Source organism: Zootoca vivipara, chromosome 3 (assembly GCF_965207765.1).
Source record: "Zootoca vivipara chromosome 3, rZooViv2.hap1.1, whole genome shotgun sequence".
Classification (NCBI taxonomy): domain Eukaryota; kingdom Metazoa; phylum Chordata; class Lepidosauria; order Squamata; family Lacertidae; genus Zootoca; species Zootoca vivipara.
In genome coordinates this window covers 95,869,384-95,896,064 of record NC_142586.1, presented here as the reverse complement: position 1 = coordinate 95,896,064, position 26,681 = coordinate 95,869,384, and the positions used below count along the sequence as shown (strand labels likewise).

Here is a 26,681-nt window from a genome sequence, read left to right as displayed (position 1 = left end):
CACCTGACCGGCTAAACCAGGTGAGGGTAGCTGATGGGCCTCAAACCCTTAGTGAGTTAGGGACTTCCCCTGTATCAGAAGACAGGCTTTGGTGGATTGAGCGGATGAGACCCATAGTGGGCCCAGTGGTCAAGAATGCGGTTTCTGCATGTGCTGTGGCGGGAAGTGAGGGTCAGACGGGGCTTGTCAATTTGGGAAGGAGAAGGAAAACTCTGATCCTAAACCTCCACTGCCTTGTGGGACATCTTCAGGAGAAGAAAAGTCTAAGGAGTAAAACCCTACACAAATTGGGAGTAGAGTCCCTAAGACAGTTGGATGGCGCTTCTTACCGGCAATTCCTGCAGCCAAGCTGGTGCCAAACGTATTGCTCTGCTTTCCTTTGGACCACATCAGTAAGGCTGATGGAGGGTGGTGGTCTTGTCTGGGCAGCCCAATCGCACTGCCTAGACTTGCATCCTGGGGAGGTCACTTTGCTGCTGCTAATGCAGTAGTTTGACTTCACCACCGGAGGCGCACTCCACTATCTCTTGAGACAGATGGATGCCAATGAAGAGCTCTGTTGGGTGACTGGTCTCTTTTTGAAGGCAGTTCCCATTACAGTATTTGGAACAAGTCACTAGCAACATAATTCTCCTTTTATTTCCAATGAGGCTAGCAGTGCATAGCTGCTGCTGTTCCATAAACACATATACTGAACCTACATTCCTATCAGTTTCAGTGGGTTGGATAACACTCTTCTCTTGTCCAGATATCCTCTTTGTGTGGTGCAGGAGTGAACCTCTCCCCTTGCAACATGCACATGAGATATGAGCATTCCGCGTGTGAATCATTCATGTATATGTTCAATATACATGTCAAAGTGTTTCTCTTCCTTGTTGAACTTTCTGAATCTCGCAATTTGATGGCTTAATTCATATGTGCCTTGGATATTTTAATGTATATATAAAAAGAATACTTTGGCTTGAAGTAAATTGCCATGCTTATTTTCCCCCCACTAGGGGGAGATAGCAAAACAGTCTTTGAAAATGTTGGAAATGCAATCTCTATCTTGCAGGTTGTGATTAGGGCAAGCAGACATAGATTCTTCAACTTTTGCACTCATTTTTTCAGTGCTGCATTCGATCATTATATACGGAAAATGACTATAAAAATAAAGCAAGGTTTGCTTAAGGTACATGCTTATATTCATTGTGTCCAGGTTTCTGCCCGACACATGCGGAGAGAGATTCTTACTTGGAAGTAAAGTATGTAATGGTACAGACTCAGCAGCAAATGCAGGGCTCACAGGTCATAGTTCATGAGCAGGGTAAGATCGGAACTGTATAGAAGTAAGGAAGATGTCCCAATAGGCTTCCCTACCGCACCCACTTGCTCACCTTGCAGGAATGATGGGATTGCAAATGTGTGCTCTGTCGGCCACGTCGGTCTGCTGCTCCCATCAGCAAAGCTGGCACCTAGTTCTAGATGGCAAGACTGCACCCTCCTGTTCAGGCTCTAGTTCAGTCACTTGCCACGTCCTCCCTTGGCTGATCTGAGTCCTCCCCTATGGCAGCATTTTGTCACTTTGGTCCCAGAGATTGGGCAGTTGCAGGAAGGATAGACCAGGTAGAGGGTTGAAGAGTGTGTCTGCTGTAGGGCAATCTTGAGCAGCAGAATTGATAACTGTACTTAATAGTCAGGTTTAGAATCAGCAAATAGCCATATTTAAGTGGATGAGCATGCAGTAGAATCTGCCAGAGTAAAGTAGGAAGAAAATGTTATGCAGTGGATGCAAAATAAGATGGGACAAAGCACACACCATTAATCATCATCATCATTTTATTTGAAGGGCAGTGTGAGCAGACATTTGCTGGTTATCCTGATCAAAATACTGAATGAGAACAGGAGATTCTGAGGAGGGTGGGGGATAGTTGAGGGGGATAGTTGAGAGCCAGTGTGGTGTAGACTTGTATTCTGGAGAACCGGGTTCGTGTCTCCGCTCCTCCACATGCAGCTGCTGGGTGACCTTGGGCTAGTCACACTTTTCTGAAGTCTCTCAGCCCCATTCACCTCACAGTGTGTTTGTTGTGGGGGAGGAAGGGAAAGGAGAATGTTAGCCGCTTTGAGACTCCTTCGGGTAGTTATAAAGCGGGATATCAAATCCAAACTCTTCTTCTTCTTCTTCTTCTTCTTCTTCTTCTTCTTCTTCTTCTTCTTCTTCTTCTTCTTCTTCTTCTTCTTCTTCTTCTTCTTCTTCTTCTGTATTTTACATTCTTATATTGTGATTTTATCTTGTGAACCACCCTGAGACCTGTGGGTATAAGGTGGTAAGCACATGTTGTTTTTGTTTTTGTTTTTGTTGTTGTTGTTAATATCCACTCAGAAGGAGTTGGGAGAAGAATGGCTAATCCACCTGATTTTTCATAGAATCATAGAGTTGGAAGAGACCACAAGGGCCATCCAGTCCAACCCCCTGCCAAGCAGGAATCACCATCAAAGCATTCTTGACATATGGCCATCAAGCCTCCGCTTAAAGACCTCCAAAGAAGGAGACTCCACCACACTCCTAGGCAGCAAATTCCACTGCCTGATATTTTTCCTGATGTTTCCTTCTTTTGCCTGCCCTAAGTGTCCCATAGGCTGAGGATGCACCTGGGAACTCCAAATGACTCTGTTTGTGAGTTTGTTTTTTTCCTGCCTTCTGCCCACAAATAGTCAATACAGTTATCTATGTCTGTTGTACCATTCAATCATGGCACCATCTTTGTCAGTAGGCATTTATGCATGCTCATTTCTGCCACTAATCTGCAAGCTGTTCTGACCCTAGCAGTTGATAGCATCATGTTGGAGAAGTGCTTTGAAAGTGAATTATGGGCATGTTCACATTAGCGCTAGGGCTGATGGGAGTTGTAGTTGAGCAATATCTGGAGCGCCAAAGGTTCCTCACTCCTGTTTTAAACCTTTGATTCCTCCCTGCGCTGCCCTATCTATGCCTAGCAGAAGCACCTTTTAATCATGCTTTGGAGGCAGCCAGGGATAGAGCCTCACGTGCCATTAAATAATCTCCAAAGTAACACATTAAAGTTCAGCATCTATTGAATAAAATAATTCTTGGTCTACATTTTTTGGGTTGCTCTCTGCAAGGTCAGTGCTGCCGGATTAAGAGGGTCTGCAGGTTGACCAGGGGAAAAAAGGAAAAAGAAGCAGCAGAAATCCCTCAGAGAAGATGACACTTTCCCTTGAGATTTATCTTGGGTGTCACAAAGTGAGAGCAAAAACTCATTCTGCTGAGAGATGAATTTCTTCAGGTAGAAATTAAGAATCCCCCTCAGAAAAGCAAAGGTGATAAATCAAGCGTTTGGCTCCTCACTCGAAGAGCTTTTTTCTTCCCCCTTCAGCTAAGCAAAGTTAACTGTTTGAACCTCTGAGGCAGTCTCTCTTCCATGTGACTCCAAAATAGGACTTGACGGGCTTTGGTTGGGGATAAATTGTGGGCAAGAATGCATTTGATATTCAGTGGATTATACATGTTGAAAATTTTGCTCTGAGTGGCCAATAGCTGTGCAAGGGCAATACCAACACACACACACACACACACACACACACACAAGTCTTAAGGCTGTTGTTAATTGTTAGCAGATTTGGCTTTTAACAGATTAATTAATTGACTGAATAAATTCAGGTTAAATTTGCATTTATTTGAAACACCAGCAAGCTGTGAAGGAAACCCAGGAAATGGATGTGGAGCTGTAACAGAAGTTGCTGGGTACCGTATGCAAGGGAGAGAGAAAATTAATTGGAAAGCCTGTGGGTGGAAAAGTTGGAAGGGAATTCTGCTTTTGATAACCTTACAGACTGAACTCTCAACTATTGCTTCACTGCCACCTACCACTCGTATTTATTATTGATGCTCCTTTGTGCCTATATTTCTCGCTTTTTCTGTGAATAAGCTGCCTGATCAATTCAGTAGGTCACTGTTACAGTGAAATTAAAAGACAATGACTGTCTAGCACAGCACTTAGATGCCTTTTTGGTTATAGCTAGTATGCTGTGGGCTGTCCTGAACATTGGCTTTACAGTAGAAGGATGGAATATGAATACTGCTGAACATTACAAAAAATCTAATTATTCTGGCTTTTATGTGTAAATTTAAGTGAAACAATACATAATGCAATAAACCAAAATAGACATGCATTGTTAGAAGGAACCACTTACTTCAGTGCTTTTAAACGTGTTTTCTGTGATACTGTGCAGTAGAACTAAAAGAGCATTTATTTTTAAAGATGTGCTATGAATTTTGAGCCCAGATCAAACTGACCGTTACTCCTTTCTGAGTCTAATGGTCACACAGTGAGTGACCTTCTGGTGAAAGATCTTGGTTTCATTTTGCACCTTTTCACTATTTAGTAAGGGAAAATGTCTATAGAATGAAGGCTTGGCATCATTGGCCTGTTAGCATTTTGACTCCTTGTCTCTTTTAAATAGCACTAAGTATTTCAGCAAGTGGAAGTCCTCAGGTTGTGCCAGGGATATGAAATGTTGTGCCCGTCCTCACCTCTAGGAAAGTCAACACAAGGCTTTTCTACACCACATCTTGCTTTAAAATTTGGTAGGGCTGTGGGTGACTAAGATGGAGTTGCTGGGGATGTCTGAATCTGACAGCTGGCCACCTCTGACATAGAAACGCAATCTGTGATAACTCCATTTTCAGCCTAAGCGTGTTGCCGTGCTCCTGGAACTGAGCGATGACACAGATGCTGAGGTGCCAGGGTGGCTGTCTGAGGAGCAGGCCATTAGGCCTGAACACCACCATTGATCCTGAGACCCTCTGAGACTGGATCAAAGGCTGCATCCTTTGACCACAGGTGCCTTGCACAAATGCCCGGAACGTGCTAGATTCTACTCCAAAAGGCTACTCCTTTAAGGCTCCACAATTCTCAGCAAAGGGGTGGAGCCTGAGTAGACGGTTTCAAGGAGCACTTGACTTAGTTGGGAAGATGCATTCATTGAAATAAGTTCTACGGTATGCTTCCTAGACTCTGTCCAGGGTCCTGAAAGACCTGCTCTTAACTTCTCACCTTCAGGCATTTTAGCCCTGATGAAACCCAGTCCATCTCTTTCATTCTATTCCAAAACTGCTTGCTGGATTTTTGCCCTCCTAAGTCAGCCATGGCTTTATTTGGGGTCCCCCCCCTAGGAAAGGACACATGCTTACTTGGAAATAAGCCCCAATAGGCTTAGTGAGATTTCATGTTCAATAATTTGGGTTAGGTTGCAGTTGTTGTGCAACAGAAACTGATGTACATGTTGAGCTGTTTATAAGAAACAACCAACTTCTGTTACTTCCTGATAATAACTTCTTATTTAATGATCTGTTATTTCTGGCAGAGTATGAAGAGGAACTTGATAGAGAATTTGAGCTGGAAACTGATTCACTGTTTGGAGGATTTAGAAAGGTAAGGTCAATGAATATTGCTGAGATATTATTTTTAATTTGAATAAGCATGGGAATAAGCAGTTTGAATTGCCTTTCAGTGAACTGTAATTGGCTTTGATGACTGGTGTGTTAAATTGTACTCTGGATGAAGAAGGAACAGTTTGGCACAAATTGTGATGGAGCCCCAATGCTACCCTGTGCCATATGGCTTGTCAGGTTGGCATGGTTGGGCTTGCCAATTAATATGGCCTGTGTTGCTTGGCAGAGAAATTGAACTAAGTGCTGCATTAAACTTTGCAGATCTGATCTGTGCAGCTGTGTGGACTTTAGTGTGCAAACAAATTCAGATTTGCTTGCACACTCGTCTTTCAGGAGTCAATGTTGCAAGCACTTGTTACTATTGTCATCATATGAGCTAAATGAAACTATTAGGAAAAGCCGCAACAAGATTTCCTCTCCCCTTTTTCATGTTTAGTGGAACAAACACTAAACAGCGGCATAGCTAGCCGCCTGGCTGCCTGGGGTGGCAAATCCGAAGGCACCCAATCGGCGCATGCGCCGCGCGCCACAAAGCATGTGTCCATGACGCATGCGCGCACAAGAGGCATGTGCCGCGGCGGCGCGGCAACCCCCCTGAGCAAGCCGCGGAGTGAGGCTTCTCATCCATGGCGGCAGCCGCATTGCACGGCAGTGGCGGTGGCGGCCGTTGGAGGTGGTCAGCCCCGTCCAGCCTGCTGCCCCCCGCCCAGCTTGCTGCCCGGGGCGGCGCCCCCCCATTACTACGCCACTGACACTAAAAACTCAACAGTTAAAAACCACACATAATTATTCAGTATATACAATCATTATTAATATTAGGCAGGCATCTTTGTTGTACTGTTTTTGATGCCTGCTATAACAAGAAACCTTATTGTTTAGGCCACCCTACCCAAAGCTTTTGGCATGATGATAAAGATATTGTTCACAATTCGCCTTAACTAGTTATGCCACCTATGTTCAGTCTAAAGCAAAAATGTGAAACAAATTTGGGTAGCTTTTTTCTAGAGCTGAAACATCTGCAGAATTTTAAGAGGAGACAAAAGAGAATTAGTCTGCAATTTTATGCAGACTTGCCATTGAATTCAGTGAAGCGTTCTTCTGAGTAAACATGCATAAGATTGGATTGCTGTGTTGTCTGTATTTTATAATGAAAATCCGTGGGGATGGGGTTTGGTTATCTCTAGATTTCTACCTCTGGTGAAATTTGAAGCAAATCTGGAAATTCCTCCTCAAACTAAACAGTGTTTCACAAAGGGTCTGACCCACCTCCAGCCTTAATGCAGGCTTTGCCAGCTTGGTGCCCTCCAGATTTTGTTGGACTACAACTCCCAGAATCACTGACCATTGGCCTTGCTAGCTGGAGCCTATGGGAGTTGTAGTCCAAAACATCTGCTGCAATATATCGCTGGTGTTGACTGTATTCCTTCCCAACTTCTGCAGGAATAGCAATAAGGGATTTCACCTGGAAATGTAAAGAGCTGTGACAGTATGCTCAGATACTCTTGGCTTTTTTACTTGCCATGTCTGTTCATAAATAATTGCAGGAACTGGTGGCATTTCAGTTAGTCCAAAAGTTTGGCTGGTTTGAAAACATGGAAGTCGCCTTTATGTTACGGCCCATCTAGGTCAGTATTGCCTGCTCTAACTGGCAGCATATAACCAGGGTTTCAGACAGGAAGCTCTACTTGGAGATACCAGGGATTGGATCTGGAACCTCTGTGTGTTCGTTCTCTACCACTGAGCCACGGTTCCTCCCCATACAGCTTCCTTTAAATCAATATGCGAGCTTCGTTCCTCATCCCTGAGGCTTACTGGGAGGTACAGAGGGAGGGGTAAGGCTAGTGGGTCAGACATCGCAGCAGAACTAATCCGGTGCTTCCACTGCACTAACTTTGGCGCTGCCTCGCCTCCCCATCTTACTCCCAGTATGAAAAAGTGACACAGGTAGCAGGAGGTCAGGTGAGCCCCACCAATCTCCCCCTCCCTGACCACCCAGTATCCCTTCCCCTTTCAGATCGGCCTTCTATTCCTCCCATCATTTTGGGGGGACCATTCTCTCTCTCCGCCCCATCCACCCCCAGTCTCTCTTCCTAGTCCTCCTTGCTTCCCATGGCTTGCTGCTGACTCAGCCCCCCCACTTGCTCTTTTGCCAGACTTGGTCTGTTCCTCATGCTTCGGCAACAGTGCCTGCCCTGCCTAGCTTCTGAGGAGCTCAGCAGTTGGCGACAGAGATTCTTAAGGATTAGAGCAGCTCAGCAAATTGCAAGCAACGAACCTTAGCAGCAGAGCAGCTAAGCCTATGACCAGTGCTTTTTTTTTGAGGGGGGGGGGACACGCAGGGGTACGACAACCCCTAAACATTTTGTGAATCTGAGTTTGGCCTCATTGAGGGGCAGTATTTCAATATGAGTAGGAAAGTGAGAGTACCCCTAAACATTTTTTTAAAGAAAAAAACGCACTGCCTGCAACCTTTGTGACTCCCTAGTCTTCCCGCCCTCATGACGGGCAGCTTAGCCAGCCACTCCTGAAGGCTTCATTGCTACTGTGACACCCAAATCCCGCTTAGCATATTACTGGGTTAATTTATATGGATGTGTGCATATGTGTATGCCCCTATATATAATGGTGTGTGTAAGTATGCCTACAAATATATATTTGTAAGAGAGGGGAATGGTGCATAACATATTAATTTAGCCACACACACCTTTTCTGTTGTCCTCTCACGAGGACCGCAGACAGCAAAATGTTATACGGCCGCTTTGTCGGCGCTCAAGATTTTGTGGTCGTTTCATAGGTTTTAAGCTAAAGCAAAGGGGAGGAAAAATTCCTTCAGCACCTACTTGAAAACTGTGCCACGCTTTTAACGGTATGAATTCACCCAGACAGTGATTGCCGTCTGCTTTCTGTTCTAATTTGGAAATTCCTTTTGATCAACATTGTGCAAAGGATGCCATTGTTCTTGGCAGGCGTCCTGGGGATATCTTTAGAAAGTGAATGTGGCCCTACAGATTGTGATGGATACATTGCGAGGGGAGGAAGAGAGAAAGAGAGAGAGAGCAGGGAGGAAGTATCATACTTAATTTTATATACTGTCTTTCTTCCAATGCACTCAAAGGTGGTTTACAATTTAAAAATAATGAGTTACAACTCAATGGACAATGGTAGAAAAAGCCCTCGTGTGTTAAGTTGGATACCTGCGCAGAACTTCTTCAGCCATGGTTTCTCCCCCTGTTTGTGACCTAAATTGAAATGCAAGCAGTGGTCATGTACTTCCAGTCTCCTCCTCACGCTTTAAACCCGTTTTATGATGGATTCAATTTATGCCTAGGATCCGATGGATTTTGAATGGAATTTTTGGATGGAATGGGGTAAAGGATATATCCTGTGGCTTCTTTTCGGTCACCTCACGGTATCACAGCTGTCCAGCCTTTACATGGAGAAGGTAGGCGACTTTCAGCTGACCCGCTCTAATTTGGAAATTGCTTTGGATCAACAAATATATCAACATTCTATTTAAGAAGAATAAGAAAGCTCTAGTTTTACAGTACTAGTAGTGTAGATGTGTTTTGTTGCCTCTGTGGCCTCCCTTCCCGCAGGTACCGGTAGCACAAAAGTGCCATTCAGTCCTGGTAGCAACCCTAAAAGGTGGGCTATGTGGCAGGTGCCCAGCGAGATCTCCCATGACCTCTGGGAGTACAGAGGGGGTACCACTCAACATTGGAGGCTGGATCAGTGGCACCGCTGTAGTACCCCTTAAATATGTGGTGCCCTTTCCAGTCCTGGGTAGAGTTTGTCTGACGTTCAGGGTGGGAGCCTTGTTAGAATAAAGTTATAAACCCAAACAAAAGTGCTGCCGGTCCCTAATGGGTTGCCCCCGCCAATTTAACCCTCCGAGGCCTGGGGTAAGTATACCCAACTGCCCCACTTCTGCACGGGCCTCTCCCATTTCTCATGGCTAATGTGTGAAGGGTCCTAGAACAGGCATAGGCAAACTCGGTCCTCCAGATGTTTTGGGACTACAACCCCCATCATCCCTAGCTAACAGGACCAGTGATCAGGGATGATGGGAGTTGTTGTCCCAAAACATCTGGAGGGCTGAGTTTGGTCTAGAACAAAGCATGGCGGGGGAGGGGGGGAAGGATACCAAGTGCTACATCAGCCACACACTCTGAAATGTGAAATGGTATTTTTTAAAAAAATAAATCAGTAGAAAGGCATGGTTAATATGGCTGCTCATAATGTGCTGCTCCAAGTAGAGTCGAGGGACATCGCGTGACCCAGCAGAGGGGAACAACATTTCAGATACTATTCGGTGTGTTTCAGCTGTTCTTTGGAAGTCATCAAGAGGCCTGTCTAGGTGCCTGCTGGTTTCTTAGCCGCTCTTTGAAGCTAAGAAAGAATCACTGAAGCAATTCCAACGGCGAAGAGAACTATCCTCTGCAACCGCCGATTTTTGTAAGGGCTTCAAAATGTAGGCAGACAGGGGGCATAAATATATCTTTATTGGGTGCATGTTTGAAAGATTAACCCCTCCAAAAGAAGAAGCCCTTAGTCTTTCAGAAACAACCACATTTGCAAAGGCAAAGAAAAGAAGATGAAAAGCTCTCTTATTTATGTAGGTGGGGAAATTAGTTCCCCCTTGGGCCACATGAACTCATCTCTTTCCCAGTCCTTGCAGGAAATGCATTGATTCCCTTTGTGCTCGCCTGTTTTAGTGCCACAGTTCAGTGGGTTCTTCCTCTCTCTCTCCTCTAGTTTTAATCATCTTATAGAACAGAGAGCCTGCAACACTGCTCAGCATGGAATTCATTAGAAGTGAGCCACTTTCATTTTCAATTATTCCTTCAAGAATTCTTCCTATTTTAAATATTTGAGGGGGAGTGGTTGTAGCTTGAAATTAAATATCACACACTTTGCACAGATGTCTCTGTTACATGCTACAGGTCGACACTGTGTTTTTGTAATAAAGGCAGGCGCTGACATTTTTCCAGGCACCGCAGCCTAAGTGTGACTAATGGATTGGTTCCAAATCTACATTGTACTCCTATCCCTTGTACAAACTGATGCAAAACCTAGTTGTATCCGGAGCCGAGTCTTGAGTCATGCATTGAACCGAAAGTGAGTGTTTTTGTTCATTATTGTCCTCCCTGTCTTTTTAGTACAAACCCTGGTTTCTGATGGTGTATGGCATGGCAGCCTGTTGGTTTCTGCTTGGTACCAATGGTTTGGCAGTGATTTTTCTACATGTAACTTTCTCGTACGGAGTGGCTCAGTTTAAGAACCCCTTTCTGATGTGGCTGGGCTCATTGCTCCTGTTGTCAACTTTGCACATGTCTGCCCTGGAAGAAATAAAGGTAACTGTTTTTTTTTTTTTACAAAAAATAATAATACTGTGATTTATTTGTTTAAATTCATTCATACCGAGCGCTTTATTGTTGAAATAGCTACTTTTCAATTTGGTTCTGAAAATGTGAATTTTGAGGAAACTTCTTTTATAAGAAAGCTTAAGGTGTAAAGTATAGTTACCCCTCTAGCTTCAGGAATTTCTAACATGTGTGCTAGGGCGAACTAGCGCAAAGTACCCATCTTCAGAGGAGGTTAGCCACTGTCTCTCTTTATGATGTACTGGTCTGGCTTTGCCTCTGCTGTTGTTCTGTGCAGTCCTCCTGTTTCTCTGCATCAGGTGCATTTGTAGGAAGAAGTGTTATCAGCATTGTTGCGGTTATTTCTTCAGATTTTTATACTGCTGTCCATAAAATCTCTTGGTGATATCAAAAATGACTGAAAGCAGCATCCAATAAAACAAAAATCGGTGTCCCAAAAAACCAGCAGAGGAACTAGCGCAACAAACAGAACAATTAATTTATGTCTGGAAAAGACCAAGCTGCTGCTATCTCCAAAAAGAGCAGGACTTCTTTGAGGGGTTTTATAGCAGTGTGGAGAGGGTGAGGCTTATGTCTAGAACAGTAACTCATGATAGGGATGGACTCCACCCTGGACAGGCAAACTCTACTGTCTGAATTCTGCTTAATGGCTTAACTACGATTTGCTTACTGCCAACAAATCACAGTTTGAAGCCATGGTTCGTTGGCTTCCGAACCTTGGTTTTTTGGTTTTTTCTAAGGGTTCACATATTAGCTCTGTTAGTAGACTTTTCTTTTAAATACCCTAATCATCATTTTCTTTGTCAAACTGGGCCATCCATAGTGTGATTCATGATTTCATAAAATGAAGACAAGACTTGTAGAAGTATTCAGTTGCAGATCCATGTCTCCTTTTTATATTTCTCCAAGGTTCTGTGGTCGTGCTGACCTTTCGAATCAGCAGGATAATGGAGATAATAAGTGCCTGAGTGTTCTGTCATCCAGTAATCGGCCCCACAAACCTAGTACCCCTCTGTTTTTATTCTCCTGCTCCTTCTAGTCTTATTGGGATCATTTTTCTTACGTTTCAACTGGAAACAATTAAGGAAATGTCAATCTGTCGTGACTCCCATTGCCAACCTGATACTTTTTCTAGATGAGCTTTTTTGTTTTCTCTGACTCAGAACTTTCATTGTACCAATGAAATCCCCTCTGCCTTTAAGCTTACAGTGGCTGGCTAATGCCTTTGTTCCTGTTACCTACCTATTCCACTTTTGGAAATGGGCAAGGAAATGAGGCTTTCTCACAATGAAGCAGTGCTTTTTGCTATTTTAATGTTAGTACTGTACTGGTGGAGTGTTTCCCATGCAACCCACTGGGACTAATTTATGCTGTTAGCACTGCTTTCAATGACCTATGCCTCCAGCTTTTCCACCATAATATGAAATCTGTCTCTCTATAGACACCAAGAGTTGTTTTGTATTACCTTGCCCGGGGCCAACCCCAATGTGCGTTATCAACCTCTGGGGTCATCCAAAGAGCATTTCCCTGCTCTTCGACTTGTTTTCTGCTCTTCTGTGCAAATACCATTCGTCTGGTACCCTTTATCACCGGGGACTGGGGGCTTAACCGGAAGTCTGTAAGCAAATCTTGGCCAGGTCTAATAGTAGGTCAAGTTGGTCATAATGAAATCAATTCTTTATGTTGTGTTCTTTGCCTTAGAAAGCCTGCCTCGAGGAGGAAGTCCAAACTTTCACTTTATGTTCTCATCATATAAAATGTTATGCTAGATTTCTGGTACAAACCCTTCTGGAAGCTGTACCCATGAAACTACAGGCAGCGACGGTTTTGCGTGCATCCAATTGACGTGTGACCGCTGATGCACAGGACCCAGGAGAGGGAAGAATGGGGGCAGAATGGGAGGCAGAATGGGGTGTGGCAGGGGCATAATGGGGCAGGGCAAGTTTATGCATGCTCCATGGACGCATGTGGGGGCTGGGAACTGAATCCCCACGCAAAATGGTTTCTGCCTCTACAGATGGAAGTGGTTATGCTATTTGCCCAAATGAGCCCTCTCTGTGCCATTGAAATCTTCCCTTCCCCTATTAAAGCTCTTATCTCCAACAGCATCAAATCTCAGATCTTCACTTTACAGTCCTGGGCAGAGTTTGTCTTTATTGCTAAGCAGACTGGAGGGTTTTGGGGTTTTTCTTTTTTAAAAAAAGGCAGACAGGTGTTTTAGGCCAAAAGTGCATGATAATGCCGTTCTCCATTTGCTTACTTGTGGATTCTTTCCCCAGATGTATACAGTCCATAGCAGGATACAGAAAGTGTCTGAATAATGTTACGGAGCTTTGTGCATGTGGGATTTGTGCCACAGGGTTTATTATTTCTGCCTTAATTTTCATCCTCCTCAGGCCTTATCTCAATATTGAGTTCTCTCCCTGAATATAGAACGAATTTTGGTGCTGTTACAGGGCATGCAATGGCTCCTTTACAACTTTATACATATAGTATATGAGCTTGTGCTCTGTTCTGTTCAGATGGGGAGGCATAGCAGCACTCCAGAAGCTGCCAGTCTCTCCAAGAGCAGGCCAGCTCAAGACATTTGGGTGTCTGACACAGAAGATTCAAATTGTGTTCCCTGGTAAAATACCCAACAACTTGCCAACATTTGATGGTAGCTCAAATCTGCCTGAGGCGGTATCTACTCTGGTGATTCATATGGATTTTGCTATATATCATGGTATCACACACGCTGGGCTCTGCCCAACTTTGTGGGTGCCTGGGTGTGATGTCACACGGCAGAAGGAGGTTCAACAGAACCGGCTGTGGCCATGGGAAGCCCAGTGGGGCCCGTTGCAACCACAGGAAGTCCCCAACAGAGGCCCTGTGGTGGAGACAAAGGCCTAGTCGCCACCAGGGCACCAGAAAGCAGTAAGGCAGCAGGTGGGCACCCAGAGTCAAAATTTTGTGGGTGCCCAGGCACCTTGGGCCCTCCAGAAATGGCACCAGTGTTTGGTATATTCAATAAAGTAGCAAAGTAGCATTTTAGATAAAAAGGGGCCCCAGACCATCAAGTCCAGTTGTGTCTGACTCTGAGGTTGCGGCGCTCAACTCGCTCTATAGGCCGAGGGAGCCAGCGTTTGTCTGCAGACAGCTTCCGGGTCATGTGGTCAGCATGACTAAGCTGCTTCTGGCGAATCAGAGCAACGCACGGAAACGCCGTTTACCTTCCCGCCGGAGCGGTCCCTATTTATCTACTTGCACTTTGATGTGCTTTTGAACTGCTAGGTTGGCAGGAGCTGGGACTGTGCAACGGGAGCTCACCCCATTGCAGGGATTCGAACCGCCGACCTTCTGATCAGCAAGCCCTAGACTCTGTGGTTTAATCCACAGCGCCACCTGGGTCGTGGTGCCTAATACACTGAGCACCAGAGCCAAAGTTATATAAACACCGAGTATTGTAAAAATGATTAGTTTGTGGTTGTGTGGCATTGAATCTGCAATGTTCTTTATCTCCTTATGTGCGTGGGGGATACTTCACATAATTTTTGATCTGCTTTTATTCTGCAGAGAGGCTGGTATGCCAGTGAAAGTGAATACTACTTGCTTCTTTTCACCCTGACTGTCCGCTGCCTCTATTACACAAGCTTTGGTCTAGAATACTGCTGGTACAGGTCTGCCGAAATGACTCATCACCCATTCCTTTGGATGCTGGCTTATGTCTTCTATTATCCTGTCTTTCACAACGGACCCATTATTACCTTCGATGGATTTTATAAACAGGTGACAGCACTTCTTGGTATCTTATATGCAAATGGGCTTGAGACAGTCGTTTAGAAGGTGATTAATATAATGGTGATGATGATAATAATAGTAATTCTTTGATCCCGGCAGAGTCGCAATTTCTGTACTGCTCATAGCTGCTGGTTCTTAAGTCCCTTTATAATAGGGTTTCCCAGACTTGGGTCTCCAACTCTTTTTGGACTACAATTCCCATCATCCCTGACTACTGGTCCTGCTAGCTAGGGATGATGGGAGTTGTAGTCCACAATAGCTGGGTACCCAATTTTGGCAAAACCCTACTTCATAACAACATACAAACCTGCTTTGTTGCCATAGCTTTGTCTCATGCCTATGCCAGTCAGGACTCACCAGAAGGCCTCTGGCCACATGGTTTTCTGACACCATATTGATCTTACTACTTACGTGATGCCCAGTCTCTTGGGAGTTGCGTTGCTTTTGTGGCATGCTAAACACACTGACTGTGGATCCATGCAAGTAGGAGCTTTGGCATGGCCTCAGACCAGTGTAGTCGCTGGCAGGGCCTGCTGGCTGGATCAAAGAATCCTTTTATTCAGAATTGTCTTTGCAAGATCAAGGCGCAAAAAGAGCTGAAGGCAGCCACAAGAATAAATCCACTCATCTATTCCCCCCCCCTTTACTAGCTTAATGGGTTGTGGGAATACAGTGGATGCAATTCATCTTGATTTCAGCAAAGCATTGACAAAGCTCCCCAGGATAATCTGGTTAACAAACTGCTTAAGTGTTGATTAACAGCCGGTTGGGAAGAAATCCTCAAAAGAGTGATCATCGGTGGTTCCTCAGCAACTAGAGCGAGGGTGTTTGTTTTAATGTGGCATTGCATAGACTTTGTTCTGGGGCTTAGGTGAAGGGTTTGGGGAATCCTTATCAAATTTTGAGAGATGGCAGCAAAGATGGCGAGTGGTGTGGAAGGGATGTCACATGGAAAGAGGACAAAGACTTGTTTACTGCTGCAGGACTCCATCTAATGGGTTTCAGCGCTACAGCAGAAATTTCAGTTGAGTATTAGGAGAAATGTTTTAACTGTAAGAGCAGTTTGACAAAGGAATCAGCTATCTAGAGCAGGGGTCAGCAAACTTTTTCAGCAGGGGGCCGGTCCACTGTCCCTCAGACCTTGTGGGGGGCCGGACTATATTTTGAAAAAAATATATGAATGAATTCCTATGCCCCACAAATAACCCAGAGGTGCATTTTAAATAAAAATGACACATTCTACTCATGTAAAAACACCCTGATTCCTGGACCGTCCGCGGGCCGGATTTAGAAGGCGATTGGGACGCATCCGTTCCCCGGGCCTTAGTTTGGGGCGCCTGATCTAGAGGGTTGGTGGCTTCCCTCTCACTGCAAGTTCTCAATAACAGATTGGACAGCAATCTGTTGCAGATGCTCTTGTCCTGGGTTAGGAACATAGGAAGCTGCCTTATGCCGAGTCAGGCTGTTGGTCCATCTAGCTCATTATTGTTGGAAATGATGGACAGCGTCTCTCCAGGATTTCAGACAGGGAATCTTTATCAACCCTACCAGGAGATGTCAGCGTTGAACCTAGAACCTTCTGCATGTAAAACAGATGGTTGTAGACCTTACATGCATGGAGCAGGGGGCAGGATGTGGATGACCCACAGGGTGGAGGTTTGGTCCAGGGCGCCATTTCCTCAACATCCCTCGCACCTGCCAATCAACTGTGGGTGACCTCTGCAGAGAGCAGGATTGAACCCTCTGCGCCTCAGCTGATGAGTGAAGAGTTTGTTCCTGCTGGGTGCTGCTTCACCAGCACATTTATTTTTGGCCAAATAATATTTATTAGTTTTCCAAATTTTTAACAAATCAGTGTCAAACCACATCAAATTTAATACAACTTTCTAAAAAAGTTGACTTCTTGCTCTTCGTATTAGATGCTTCCCTACTTCCCCCCATTGCTGCTTGATGTTACATATTTTTCTCTAATTCATGTGTCATTCCTTATATTCAATTCACTATTATTATTATTATTATTATTATTATTATTATTAGTTCACACCAGCACATTCCCTGTCATGAAGCAGACCCCTGCAGAGAGCAGGATGGAACCCTCATGGCATGGGATGATTGATGGGCCCCACCCACTTGTCAGAGTTGGCCTGTGGGATGGGGGAGGGGAGATAACGATCTGCCCTGCCCGGCCAAAAGGGTCCCCCATCCCTGCTGTAGCTCTTGATTTCCTGCACTGAGCAGGGGGTGGATTGGGTGACCTCCAAGATCCCATCCAGCTCTATAATTAGGAAAAGTCTATAGGCAAAATGTCAGGTCCCCAACCCCTAAGGGCAGGATTCACCTAATGTGTCTGGTCAGTGGAAGCTCTGTGCAAGGGCTTCTGCTTATGCAATGGGACTTTCCCCCCTCCCCATGTGCACCCCCTGAAATTGGCTTGGGAGGGTTGAGAGAACCCCCAGAACAGCATGCCGGGGGGCGGGGGAGAGATTGTTCTGTCTGACAAACTGAAAAACTTGCAGCGTGCAATGTTGAATTCCTTCCTAAGTGTGCACGTTGCAAATGACTACCAGTTAGTTCAACTGTGAGAATTCTCCATGCTGATTTTTGGCACTGGCCATCAGATCTAGGAAAGCTTACCTCTTTTTTTGACCATCAGATCTAGGCCATTTTCGATGGAATGTAACTTTTGGGACGTGTTGGAGGTGTCGTGAGAGCTGGTTGTACGTGTTCCAAATGGGAGGTGATAAGATTTTTTTTTGAGAGAGATTGTCATTCAATCATAAGGATTTTTTAGCCTTTTGGGAAGCAAAGCCAGAAAGCTCTTTTCAGATCGCGCTGAACTCCTGTTCTCATTATCTCCTTAAAAATGCATGTTTCCTTTCTTCAAAAATTCTCGCTGATGAGATTTTAAGTGGATAAATGTTTTAAGCATTGGCGTATTTACATAATTTTACATGACAGTGCTCTCTGTAGGATGGAAGCTGGGGAGAGTGGGACACAGCCTGGCAGTCCTGTTTCTGCAACAGGTGTAGACAAATCTTAAATTTTGGGGGGAAGGCGCATTAAAATTTATGTGCTTCACTGATAATATTTGTTGTTATTAGGTGCTAACAGGTGTTGCTAATAGGCTGTTTGTGCAGCTCTGAAGGGTTTCAGACAAAGCTTTCCTCAGCCCTGCCTGGAGATATTGAGGATTAAATTTGGGGACAATTAAATTTCTATATATTAAGCAATTAAAAGCAATCGTTTGTCTTAGTAGACCACGTGAGTCAACAGGCCATAATCCCTTCTGGGCAACGTTCTGTGGCTCATATGACATTTGGGTCCGTTGTGGGGAGCAATGAATGCCAGTGTTACTATTCTATGGTAGCTTAGATTCTTCAATCTCTCTATGCTCCGTCCAAGCAAACAGGAAGCATTATCATTGTTCAGTGACACATTCCAGCCAGGCAAAAACACTCCAGGAGGGTGAAAGACAAGAGCTCTCTGAAGGGTGTGTAGCCTAGGAAGAATCTTGAGGGGGAGAGAGAGAGAGAGAGAGAGAGAGAGAGAGAGAGAGAGAGAGAGAGAGAGAGCTGTATTTGGTCCCCCAGGCCTGATGTTTCCATCTTTGCAATATAGAATAAAGAACCGGCAGCTCAGGAAATAAGCGAGGGGAGGTGGCAGACCTGTGTGCTTGCATTGGTGAGATTCCATTTCATCTAGAATTTGCAGCTGCTGTATCGGCAAGTCTATAGCAGGAACATCAGCTGCTGTAAGCACCTTTCTACCAGTTCCATAAAACGAAAGGAAAATTACCTCCAAACTAAAGATTTTCAAAGCTGCTGAAGGGATGTCGATACCCAGTACCCACTAAAAGGAAACACTCTGCGGCCTCGACGATCTCTGCCTGATGTGCCTGAATGAATATTTTATTTTATTATTTGGTGCTCGAACAGGAAGCAGATGTGTCAACATGCCTATAGAAGTCTGATTGGCATGCATCACAACTGAATTGGCAGCAGCCCAGAAATTTCCAGTCTCCCCCCACCAAGCACTCTGAAGAATGGTAGTTTCTTCAAAGTATTCGCTGCTAGTGAGATGTCATTAAAGATGAGTCAGAATAGTGAAAGCATCCGGCAAGCTCCCTGAAAGATGTAATAAGAGTTATTAAGTAATCTTCCATTCTTTATGGAGAATAAGCCAATCATCTGTGTAATCATTTCCCAGCGATGAGCAGAGCAAGGAAAGAGAGGGGAAAGAATAAAATAAAGAAATGGGAAGTTAGCTGAATGAGGTGTTTCCTAGTTCCCTTTTCCCCATTTCCCCACAAATACTTAATTTACTTCAGAGGTATAAACCACCACCCCCAGACCAGCTAAACGATATGTCGGCATTCTAGGTGTCCTGGCATGAATGAAGGTAAATGCTTAATTTTTATATAACAAACATGCAGGCAAACAAACATACAGTATTATACAAGTGACATGTTAGACATTATAGTCTAATATCTGCTGTATTTACAGTTGCTTACTAAATAGTCAGAATCATAGATCACCGACAGTCTTGAGGAGGCTGCTGCTGAGTTTTGCCAGGTGAATGGCTTGGCTGTGCTAGAGGCTGACTTGGTCTTCCAGAAAGGCTCTTTTGTGGCCTCTGTGCCCTTGGTGCATAAGCCTTCCTGCCTGCTTGTCGATGGGGAATGTGGGGAATTTACCCTATTTTCCCATGTATAAGATGCCCCCATGTATAAGAAGACCCCTGTTTTGTTGAACCCAAATTTTAGAAAAGTTGTTGATGCTGATCACTGGCCAAACTGTATTTTAATTGCTGGTTCTGGGAAATCTTATGTGGAACGGTTAATGGAGTTGGGCCTAGGGCTTGCCGATCAGGAAGGTCGGCGGTTCGAATCCCTGCGATGGGGTGAGCTCCCATTGCTCGGTCCCTGCTCCTGCCAACCTAGCAGTTCGAAAGCACGTCAAAGTGCAAGTAGATAAATAGGAACCGCTACAGTGGGAAGGTAAACGGTGTTTCTGTGTGCTGCTCTGGTTCACCAGAAGCGGTTTTGTCATGCTGGCCACATGACCCGGAAGCTGTATGCCGGCTCCCTTGGCCAATAACGCGAGATGAGCGCCGCGACCCCAGAGTTGTCCGCGGCTGGACCTAACGGTCAGGGGTCCCTTTACCTTTATGTTTAACCTGGAGACTGAGAGGAGATATGATAGCCACCTTCAACTATCTAAAGGATTGTCACATGGAAGATGGAGCTAGCTTGTTTTCTTCTGCTCTGGAGGGTAGGGCCCGTATCAATGGCTTCAAGTTATAAGAAAGGAAATTCCGACTGAATACCAGGAAGTACTTTCTGACCTTAAGAGCTGTTCAACGGTGGAACAGACACAAGAGGTAGTGGTCTTTCCTTCCTTGGAGGTTTTTGAGCAGAGGTTGGATGGCCATCTGTCATGTATGATCCTGTTGAAACTCCTGCATTGCATGGGGTTGGACTAGATGACCCTCAGGGTTACTTCCAGCTCTACGGTTCTGTGATTCTATAATTCTATGTAATTTAGTTGCTATTTTTTACTAGTTTCTTTTTATTATTTGGTCTTTTATAATGTTATTTTTAAATGTTAGAAGCTGCCTTGAATCTAACTCGGGAGAAAAGCAACACCCCACCCCCACCTAGTTTTAATGTACAAATACACATATAACATGATTTAAAGATCTGTAGTATAAATGAGTAATGAAAATTATCAATTACAGTAATCATAATAAATAATACAAAGTCAAATTACATAGGGAGAGTCTCTTTCTTTTGGGTTTCTTCACAATAGCCTAATAATCCATAATTAAGTAAACGTTTAAGAGACCTTACCCAAAGCTGAAAGATGAGCAAATGTGATTTCATTTTCTTTAGCTAAACAGCATTATCACTGTTAAAATCAGTTAAAACAAATTAAGGCCTTTCAAATGCTTTTTGCGTTATCCAGGTGTTCTAACTGTGTCCTACATGTGGGCTGAAAATTATTTTATGCTGCCTCTATGCAAGGAAGGTGGTTTTTTTGGGGTGTGTGTGTTAATTATTGTTGTTGTTTAGTCGTGTCTGACTCTTTGTGACCCCCCTGGACCAGAGCATGCCAGGCACTCCTGTCTTCCACTGCCTCCCGCAGTTTGGTCAAACTCATGTTCGTAGCTTCGAGAACACTGTCCAACCATCTCGTCCTCTGTCGTCCCCTTCTCCTAGTGCCCTCAATCTTTCCCAGCATCAGGGTCTTTTCCAGGGAGTCTTCTCTTCTCATGAGGTGGCCAAAGTATTGGAGCCTCAGCTTCAGGATCTGTCCTTCCAGGGAGCACTCAGGGCTGATTTCCTTCAGGATGGATAGGTTTGATCTTCTTGCAGTCCATGGGACTCTTAAGAGTCTCTTCCAGCACCATTAATTAATTAATTAACATTAATTATTAATAGTTAATAATATTAATAATTATTAATATTTATTTATTTATTTATTTAATTATTGCTGTGTTTTAGAAATATTTTGTGTAAGCTGGCCAGTGTTTACTGAGGGCACACTAAATAATAATAATAATAATAGAAAGTGGTATTCACACATTGAAGAAAAAATGAGTTAACACATCCCTAAGTATAGGGACCCAGGTGAGCTCCCGTTGCTTGGTCCCAGCTCCTGCCAACCTAGCAGTTCGAAAGCACGTCAAAATGCAAGTAGATAAATAGGAACCGCTACAGCGGTTAGGTAAACGGCATTTCCATGTGCTGCTCTGGTTTGCCAGAAGTGGCTTTGTCATGCTGGCCACATGACCTGGAAGCTATACGCCGGCTCCCTCGGCCAATAATGCGAGATGAGCGCCAACCCCAGAGTCGGTCACGACTGGACCTAATGGTCAGGGGTCCCTTTACCTTTAAGTACCGGGTATACTTCTGAATGAATCATTTTCCTGCTTTATTGGGTTGCCTGAATATCTTCCTATAAAGGCAACCTTTTCCAAATTTAATATTTCAAAAGAACATTTTAATTATTCCTGCTTGAAATTCTGAATGCAAATCCTGAGTGTAAAGGGAAATAAGCACATTTCTCTTCCGTTAATTGCCTTTATTCATTCAGAATCTCTTTCCTGAGAGGTCAGGGAACAAAATGCTTTTTCAGAAACAATTATCCCAATGGGTGATAAAGATTAGATGTTGAGACTATTCTAATCCCACATGCCTTTTTTGGGGGTGTGCGTGTGTGTGAATTCTACCAGCCATTATGGGTTGAAGGGAACTTTGCAGAATGATTAAGCATGATGCTCGGAGAAGTGAGTCAGTTCTGCATGATGTGAGCAGACATTAGAGAGACGGATAAAAGTGAAGAGTGATGAAAGCCTAAATCTTTTAAGCTTTTGTTATGTGTTAGTAATTTACTAAGGAATAAAAATTTGGTCAGGTTTGTTTTTTGGGTTTTTTAAAAAAGTCATATCCACGCAACCAGACTCGTAACTACTACACAAAGATTATCATAAAGCTTGAAGTGTGGGAATCCTGATAGTCTTACTCTATTTAAACCATTTAATGAGCAAAATGCTAGAGAATCTGACAATGTAAAGAGAGCACACTCAATCAGTGCAATGACTTTGTGCCATGCAACAGAACTTCTCCTCTCCCTGTATCCCCCTGAACCTGACCTGGAGCTTCCCCCAACTCTGTGGAGTAGGGCACAAGGTGTGGAAACAGAAATCCTTTCGCTGACAGAACAAGTGTGTTGGTTGACGTACGTGATCCAGAGTTAGTGTGAGTTAGGCACTTATTAAAAAAACATTGAGAGTTTAAAGTTTAAAGTTTAAAGTGGGGGTTTGATAATGTTGGACAAATACCTCAATTGGTCATCCTTTGATATACGATTGGATTCTGAGGAAACCTGGTGTGCAAGATCAGGAAAGGGCAGAGCAGGGCTTCTTTTCAGTCGGAACTCACAAGAATTCAGTTCTGGCACCTCTCAGTTGGGCGCCATTATAAGAGAACAAGGGATGCGTTCCTGGTGAGTTCTGGCACCTCTTTTCCTAGAAAAAGCACTGGAAAAGAGACTTTAAAAATTGCATTCCTGCAGTAGACTTCACACAAGAAAGGGCTGGTAAGGATGGCTCATGTTCATAAGAAAATTCAGTTGAAATTGGTTTTCTTTGAAGTATTTATGTTTTAGGATCTGGAGCATGTCAGAAGCACTTCAAATGTGATGGATTCCTGCATATTCTGTTTGAAAATTGGTTACAAGAAGTAGAGCCCACAGTGTGTCATAATCATATGGGTTATAAACAGCAAAATGCCACATGCGTGAGTCCCCCATCACACACCAACTACACTTCCAACCATTGGCTATTCTTGGTGGGGCTGCTGGAAGTTGTAGGTTCCCCACGTTTGGTCTACACCCAACCTGGTGTTCTCCAGGTACTTTATACTACAGCAGGGGCTGATGGAAGTTGTAGTTCAAAGCATCAGAAGGGCACCAGGTTGGGAAAGCCCCTTGGTTTTTGAACCATTTCAGGAGTTGAACGGACTCCCGGAATGGATTAAATTCGAGAACCAAGGTACCACTGTAATAAAATTTGTCAACCGACATGAGACTACCACACTCCATGAGCACTGGTCAATGCAATACATCCAATACTTTACTATCCAGACATACCTTTTAAAATATTTAAAAATGAGACTGCTTTTCTTCATTAACAGGGCAATGTTTTGCATGTCAGCTCAGAACTACTGTATTTTTCCGTGTATAACACGACCCCATGTATAAGACGACCCATATTTTTGGGAGCCCTCAACAGTTGTTGAGCTTCTTTTGTAAGTTCGCTGAGCTGTTGAGCAGCTTTTCGATGGTCCCCGGTCTGGCTGACAGAACTGGTGCCGTAATACACCGTGTACTGGCACTCACCAAATACTCTCCCTAAACTGGGAAGAGCGGGCAAGCAGCCTCCTCTCCAACATTTACCTGCTACCGCTGCAGCAGCAGCCCTCGCTTACTTAGCATATTAATCCGTGCATAAGACAACCTCAATTTATCACAAAAAAATCAGGAAAAGGTAGTCATATACATGGAAAAATACGGTAAGTCCCACTGAGTTCAGTAGGACACACTCCCTGGTAAGTATGTATATAGGATTGCAGCCTAAAAGTCTCATCTTTTCTATACAGTATTGTTATCATCACCATTCATTATCATTATCAACACCATCGCCGTCGTTATTATTTCTATTACAGATGAACAAACAAGAATCCTGCAGTTTGAAGTTCAACCTCTGGGTTTTCATCAGGGCTTCCGTTCGTATTTTGCTTTGGTGGTGGCTGGCAGAGTTGATGATTCACTTTATGTATATGCATGCCATCTGCAGCAGTCCTTCACACCTGGAAGCAGTGACCTACTGGACCTTAGGTTAGTGCCCGTCTATTGGTTTTATGCAGTAAACCAGTGAGATCTGCAGTGTATTGTCCCTCCTAAGAGGAGTGCTTCTGTTTAAGGTTTCTGCTGCTTGCAGGCTCCCTGTGGGCAATATCCTGTTCTCGCAGTGGCCAACCAGATGCCCCCAGGCAGCCTGCGCAAGCAGCAAAGGTTCAGCAAACGTCCTTTGGCCTGATCCAGCAGGACTCTTATTTTGTTTTTAATGTATGGGTGCTTCCAAAGGCTGTTAAAAACAAAGCCTGTTTGCTCAGGCTTTCCCCAGCTAGGTTATTAGCCCATTTTAGATATTGTGTATAGACCTGACAATGTTATTTGGCTGTTGTTGAATTTATTTCAGTTTTATGTATATAATACACACCATACATACATGTACACACACACACACACACACACACACACACACACACACACACACACACTGTTGATGGCATCCATCTGTCTCAAGAAACATGGGGTTGTGTCTCCAAGGGTGAAGCCAAACTGACCTCCCAGGGTGCAAACCTGCTCAGTATGTATGGAAGTCTTGGGCTGCCCAGACGATAAAGCCCCCCCTCTCAGCCTTGCAGATGTGATCCAAAGGGAAGCAGAGCAATATGTTTGGCACCAGCTTGGCTGCAAGACTTGCTGGAAGGAGGCATAGAAGGCACCGTCCAACAGTCTTAGGACCAGAGTTTCCTTTCTCCTAGATGGGCTACCTTCCCTGGTTGACAAGCCCCATCTGCCCATCACTTCCCTCTAAAGCACATGCAGAAACTGCTCTCTTGACCATTAGGCCCATGTTGGTCTCATTCACTCAATCTGCCAGGGCAGTCCGTAATTCACCGACGGCTTGAGATCTGTTGGCTACCCTCACACATATATATGTTACGTTAACATTTTAGTGTTGAATTTCATTCTGTTTCAAGATATTTGGGTGGGAAGCGATGACTTAAATAATAATAATAATGAATGAATGAATGAATGAATGAATGAACTGAGGCTGTGGTAGGCATAGCTGTCAGGTTCTCCCCCTTTTAAAGGGAAATTCCCTTATGCTGAATAGGCTTCCTCGCGAGAAAAGGGAAAACTTGACAGCTATGGAGCTTTCTTAGTGCATGGGGCTATCTTATTATCTTCAGCCCAGGGGAAAGCTAGCCTTTCTTGGGCCATGTGCAGATTGGAGCAGCATGGAACTGTGGCTTTCAGCCATTTGATAATAACTTTGGCCCAAACCTGCTCTCCCCCGCCAGTGTGTTTATACCCAGTTTGGCCAGCTTGACCCATGGTCTTGGGTGCTGGCAGGCAAAACAGCCACAAATGGCATGGGGATGCTGTGTTTTTTGAAATAGCTCCTCACGCTATTTCAGCAGGAGAGAATTTGCTGGTTTGAAAGGTTTTGCTGGCAACTCTACCATCACTGTGACAGACATAAGCTGAGGAAGCTCCAGTTCATTTTGCACCTCAGGCAGGAATAACAAGTCCTAGAACGTTGCCCACACAAAGAGACGTGTTTTTCTCTATGGCTTTATTAGTAGTTCATGAGATTCAGAACTGATGATTAATGTTCAAATAAGGATACCATTCAGTAAGCGAAATAAGGTCTAGTTGCTGGCACATTTCATGTTTAAATGACAGAAAATTAATAACTGATGGAACATATGCAGCCTTATTCATTTACCGGTAAATTAAGAGACCAAATATAGGGCACCCGTGCTTTTGTGAGTTCCACATATCTGGGCTCAATACAATAAAGAAGTAATTGATATGACGTGGAACAAGCAGGGTTGTGAAATTGGTTGCCACCAAGTTTGTTTAATGCAATCAGTGTCAGATCTCGATAACCACAAGTTAATTTTGACCAGGTGATTGTAAATGAGATAATTATTATTAATAATAATATATTATTTATACCCCGCCCATCCGGCTGGGTTTCCCCAGCCACTCTGGGTGGCTTCCAACAGAAAAATGAAATAAAATAATCTATTAAACATTAAAAGCCTCCCTAAACAGGGCTGCCTTCAGATGTCTTCTAAAAATCTGGTAGCTGTTTTCCTCTTTGACATATGCATGGTCATATGGTGGATTTTTGAAACTGATGGTGAATCACAAAACTTTTTCATTCAGGTGATCCTTTGATAATGTAAGCTTAAGTTTACTTTTTTTTGTTTCTGGCGCTTAAAGAGAGAGAGAGAGAGAGAGAGAGAGAGAGAGAGAAAGAAAGAAAGGGGGAGGGAAAGTAGGGCATTCTAAAACAAGTCTAATGCACAACTGTAGTAATGCACAACTGTGAATGCTTACCTTTCTGCTCAGGCTTTCCTGAGCTTCAAACTGCAAATAACAGAACAGAACAAGGAATGCTGTTGTTGGTCATGCATGCCCAACTCATAGAAAGCTCTTTACATAGACCAGGTGTGAGGAACTGGATCTAGCTGGTGGGCTGGATCCTTTCCTTCCTCATTATCTCATCCCCATGGGCAAAGTTTGACATTTGGGCAGAGCTACCCACCTGTCAATCACCTGATGTCACAAAGATGTCAGGTGACCCATATTTTGTCCATGCCGACGTTCAGTTGAACATGAGGACTTGCACCTGTACACAGTCTCAGTGATCCCTCGTTCTAGCTTGGGTGGTTCCTAACACTAAATGTGATTCTTACT

General features: G+C 44.1%; 1 protein-coding gene across 2 annotated transcripts in view; it reads left to right on the top strand.

Annotated features, from left to right (window-relative positions):
* The window catches only part of HHAT (hedgehog acyltransferase), a 165,195-nt gene that overhangs the window by 5,739 nt on the left and 132,775 nt on the right, over positions 1 to 26,681 (top strand). For both annotated transcript variants that reach the window (XM_035111262.3, XM_088666723.1), the window contains exons 3-7: positions 5,368 to 5,435; positions 8,784 to 8,897; positions 10,615 to 10,809; positions 14,395 to 14,607; positions 23,846 to 24,017. In XM_035111262.3, coding sequence (XP_034967153.3) covers positions 5,368 to 5,435; positions 8,784 to 8,897; positions 10,615 to 10,809; positions 14,395 to 14,607; positions 23,846 to 24,017 — 762 coding nt within the window. The remainder of the gene's footprint in view (positions 1 to 5,367; positions 5,436 to 8,783; positions 8,898 to 10,614; positions 10,810 to 14,394; positions 14,608 to 23,845; positions 24,018 to 26,681) is intronic.